The sequence below is a fragment of the Mytilus californianus genome, unplaced genomic scaffold, assembly GCF_021869535.1.
Source record: "Mytilus californianus isolate M0D057914Y unplaced genomic scaffold, xbMytCali1.0.p SCAF_15, whole genome shotgun sequence".
NCBI classification, from domain to species: domain Eukaryota; kingdom Metazoa; phylum Mollusca; class Bivalvia; order Mytilida; family Mytilidae; genus Mytilus; species Mytilus californianus.
Window position 1 is genome coordinate 5,591,391 of NW_026262637.1, and position 2,326 is coordinate 5,593,716.

Consider the following 2,326-nt stretch of genomic DNA (forward strand, 5'->3'; position numbering starts at 1 on the left):
TTGATCGTTCCTGATGAAGGTTAATCCAGAAAAGCGCTTCGGACGCATGAACTTTGTTACGTGTTGTTTTCATTGATTACGTCCAAAGACCTCCTGCACTCGATGCGTTCCCGCTACAACAAGATCATCGATGCGGTTAAATAAATGAATGCATCCAATTACTTAAGACAAATTCAGAGTATATAATTTACTTATATAAGTATTCTGCCTTCTTACAACATAAATTTTGATACCTCAGATGAACTAAATTCGTCTTGGGAAGTATATGTACTAAAATCGGAATGTACGAACAGTTATCTGTGTGTTCTATGAATGGCTATCTTATGGAATATTGCCACTGAATCTGGAAGTTCATTTATTGAATTAATTTAAACTGCTATTTTCTCTTACACAACCAATTATCAATAATGAAGCTAAAAGTAATAACATTTAATTTCTATTGAACTGTAATGTTATTCCGGCTGAATCAGATTAACTTGGTATTGGTCCTGAATGCCATTCCGGCCGGGTACCCGTAACCATCTTTTGGACCGTCACCATATACCCACAGACCAAATCGGACGTTGGCTGTATGACTGATCTGATGAACACCACTATGGATTGGCATTGTAAATGTAGAATAATGATTCGGCCCACCAAAGATATGACTACCGTTCTCGTGATTCATTGGGTTCCCATCAAGAATAAATCCATCCCGGGCATTGGATGATACTGTGATGCTTATAAAGTTGGTAAATTCTGAAGGCACCGCGAACTCATATGCTGATAAGTACTGGTTGATACCCGGAACTGTCATCATATAGGAGTCACCGGAATAATCAGCAAGCCCCTTTGGAAATACCATTACCATAACATCGTTACTAGCGTTGAAATACGATATCACGCCGTGATCAAAATCTATAAAACTTCTCTCTGGAATAGATTTTGATTCTATTTTATACTGATAATGCACAGTTACATTTGTTGGTTGGTTACTATAAATTCGGACAATCTTAGATGGCCGTCTGGCTATATGAGGAATCACATAAACTCTATCCCACTGATCTGATGGTAGCACCATTTCCATAAAAGGATTCAAGCCACCAGCTGCTACATAATTATCCACATGGCCACTCACAACAGCTATGGGTTCAGTACTAGTTATAAGAGTTCCAGAAAGATCATAAGAGTTTGAAATTTGGTAGGTTTCATACGCACTTAAGACAACGTTTTTAAATGTGTATTTTGCTTTATTTCGTTTTTGATAAATGTTAACTATAGTGTTTGGTTTAAATGCTGCTACTACAATTAGAGCATAATGAGAATTAGCTGTATACATAGGAATAATGTATTTTGTTGATAGGAAATTAGTTGGTATAGCCATATAGCCTTCGCTGTATTTCTCTGTAGATTTATTACAGTATGTCAAGGCATATAAACTGACTTTAGAACTGAAAGATAATTCAACACCATGAAGAAATGTGCCATCCGACGTCATAGCAATACTTTTGTTAAAGTGTGTGGTATACAGCTTTGGTGAGAATTGTATTGAAGTATTATAATGAGAGGAAAAAGAGAATTTGTGAAAAATCCCATTTTGTCTTGTTCCTATGAGAGCTTGCTGTGATTGGCAGTCAGGGTATTGTGTCTGAGGAAATACGAGCAGAAAAGAAGTACCTCGTATATCTGAAAGAAAATAGCATAATAAATTAGTAAAATGCAATAAGATAACCATAGTTATTCATATGCCAAAGTAGCAAACAACAGTAAATAATAACCAGTTACATTTTAATTTCAGAAATATTAAGACGAGCAATAATGGTCAAAATACTATAACAAAAAACAAAAGATAAAAAAAGCACACCGGTTGAAAGCAAAATATTTATCTATGAATTTAATTTTTATTTTTATAATTTTCCAAAAAACCAAAATTACTGCTACGTACTGCTTACATATTCACCTCTAAATATCAAACTTGAAAAGTTATTAAACCACTTATTAACAACAATCCCCCTTTTTTTCATTTGCAAGATACATATATGTTGTTACCTGTGTATTCACAGTGGTCTCCAAAAACTCCATCTGGACATATGCAGTTTGATGACTGACAATTCCCGCCATTGTAACATTGTTTCCCAGACTGACATATGCCTTAAATCAATGTAAAATAACTAAAAGATCATAAAGGTAAAAATAGACCATATACAAAAAATTAACATGAATATAGCTCGTTTTTCTTTACGTTTTGCCATTGGAAGTTATAATCTACAGTTTTGGCTGTTTTTGTATAGATAGTACAGATATGAAATTAACTGTAGATCAAAAATGTATACCAGGGCCAATACAA

The 2,326-nt window shown here is 34.3% G+C and overlaps 1 protein-coding gene across 1 annotated transcript; it reads right to left on the reverse strand.

Annotated features, from left to right (window-relative positions):
* Positions 1-423: 423 nt before the first annotated feature.
* Positions 424-2,118, reverse strand: LOC127725887 (IgGFc-binding protein-like). The gene is made up of 2 exons (XM_052233211.1): positions 2,029-2,118; positions 424-1,665 (listed from the first exon to the last, which is right to left on the reverse strand). The coding sequence occupies exon 2, from the start codon at positions 1,475-1,477 to the stop codon at positions 467-469; it is 1,011 nt and encodes a 336-aa protein (XP_052089171.1). The 5' UTR covers positions 1,478-1,665; positions 2,029-2,118; the 3' UTR covers positions 424-466.
* Between the last annotated feature and the right edge of the window lie 208 nt (positions 2,119-2,326).

Excerpts from the sequence above, each read along its gene's own strand:
- LOC127725887 (XM_052233211.1), bottom strand. The coding sequence starts at position 1,477 with ATGACGTCGGATGGCACATTTCTTCATGGTGTTGAATTATCTTTCAGT.